The 1678-nt window shown below is 32.7% G+C and overlaps 1 protein-coding gene across 3 annotated transcripts in view; it reads left to right on the top strand.

Moving 5' to 3' along the window:
- Window positions 1-1678, top strand: part of TAF2 (TATA-box binding protein associated factor 2) — a 105738-nt gene that overhangs the window by 42137 nt on the left and 61923 nt on the right. For all 3 annotated transcript variants that reach the window (XM_017530701.2, XM_037739315.1, XM_017530703.2), the window contains exon 11: window positions 696-831. In XM_017530701.2, the coding sequence (XP_017386190.1) occupies window positions 696-831 (136 nt within the window). The remainder of the gene's footprint in view (window positions 1-695; window positions 832-1678) is intronic.

Here is a 1678-nt window from a genome sequence, read left to right as displayed (position 1 = left end):
CGACTGCTGTGAAAAAGAAAAAAAAAAAAGAGAAAGAAATTCTTCTAGGCATTTATCATACAGAAATATTTGCACATTGGTAAAAAGATATTCACCATTGCATTATTTGGTTTAGTGAATTTGTAAACAACTTAAATGTTCATGTACGTCATAAATATTTTCTAGACTGTATCTTCAAATTTACTTATGATCCTTTTCATTATGTCACATTTTTTAAATTTTTACGTAGTCATTCTGATCTTTATGTCTTCCAGATTTTATATTTTTCCCATCCCAAAATTATAAAAAGAAATTTTTTCTTTCATTTCTTTTAGTACTTTTGGAGTTGTTTTTGTTTTACATATATAATCCATCTTTACTGTATTTTTGTGCATGCTTCAATGTTGGGATATTGATTGGAATTGCATTGATTGTATTGATGGATTTGGGGAGAATGGAAGTGTTTACAGTATTGTATCTTCTCATCTAGGAGCTTGGTATTTGTTTCCATTTATTCAGATTTTCCTTTATGTCCTTAAGTAAAATTTCATAATTTTCTTCTAGTTAAGTTTATTTTTAGATGTTTCTTAGTACTAAGGAAATTGTTTATATAGTCTCATGATGTTTTTAATGTATTTTATTGATGTGGTCATGAAATTTATTGTTTATTTAATAGTCAAATTTGCTCTATTAGGTAAATATGCTTATTTTTTTAGTCCGGCTTCCCATCTACACTTTTCAATAAAGCATCCACATACACTGTCCTGGGAATACTATACCATGTTTCAGTGTAAAGCTCACCTTGTGATGAGATTGATTGAAAATAGGATCAGTATGGAATTTATGCTACAAGTAAGTATTAAGGTTAAAAACTTAACAATGGTAAATAAAGATCTGTATGTGTATATTCTGAATACATTTCTGTGGAATAGGAGTCAGGACATCTGGATGTGTAGTTCTGTTTGCCCACTAAGTAACCTGTGCTTTATATTTGCATTTCCTCAGATATAGAATACGTATCAATGCCAGAACAACTTAGCACATGATTTTTATGAAGATGTAATTGGAATGTGGTGGCTGGGCTTGGTAGCTCATGCCTTTAATCCCAGCACTTTGGGAGGCTGAGGTGGGATGATTGCTTGAGGACAGGGGTTTGAGACCAGCCTGGGCAGCATAGTAAGAACCCATCTCAAAAAAATATTTTTTTAAGAAGCCAGGCATAGCAGCATGATTCTGTAGCCCCAGCTTCTTGGGAGATGGAGACAGGAGATTGCTTGAGTCCAGGAGGTTGAAGCTGCAGTGAGCCATGATGGTGCCACTTCACACAACCCTGGGTGACAGAGCGAGACTGTCTCAAGAGAAAAAAAAATAAAAATCATGGGGATTAATGTAAAACATACTTATGCATATGAATTTGTGTTCTGCGTTATGTTAAGGATGAAATGCCACTCTAAGCTCTTTTCAATAGAAAAAAGTGAACTAATATAAATGACGTTTATTTTTGCTGTTGCTAAATTTTGCAATGTATTTTAAGTGAGTTTTAGTGTGAATAGTTGCAGTTTAGTAGCAGAGAGTGGAAACCAAATGTTCAGCCATTGCTTTTTCTTTGACAACATTCTTAGAGGAAGGTAAAAAAAATAGTAATTTTTTAAAGCATTTTAAGTTTGCTTTAAAGTTTCTTTAATCTTTCTGTTCTTCA

The sequence above is a fragment of the Cebus imitator genome, unplaced genomic scaffold (genome assembly GCF_001604975.1).
Source record: "Cebus imitator isolate Cc_AM_T3 unplaced genomic scaffold, Cebus_imitator-1.0 Scaffold68, whole genome shotgun sequence".
NCBI classification, from domain to species: domain Eukaryota; kingdom Metazoa; phylum Chordata; class Mammalia; order Primates; family Cebidae; genus Cebus; species Cebus imitator.
Note: the sequence above shows the minus strand (reverse complement) of the source record. Positions and strands in the feature narration are given on the sequence as shown.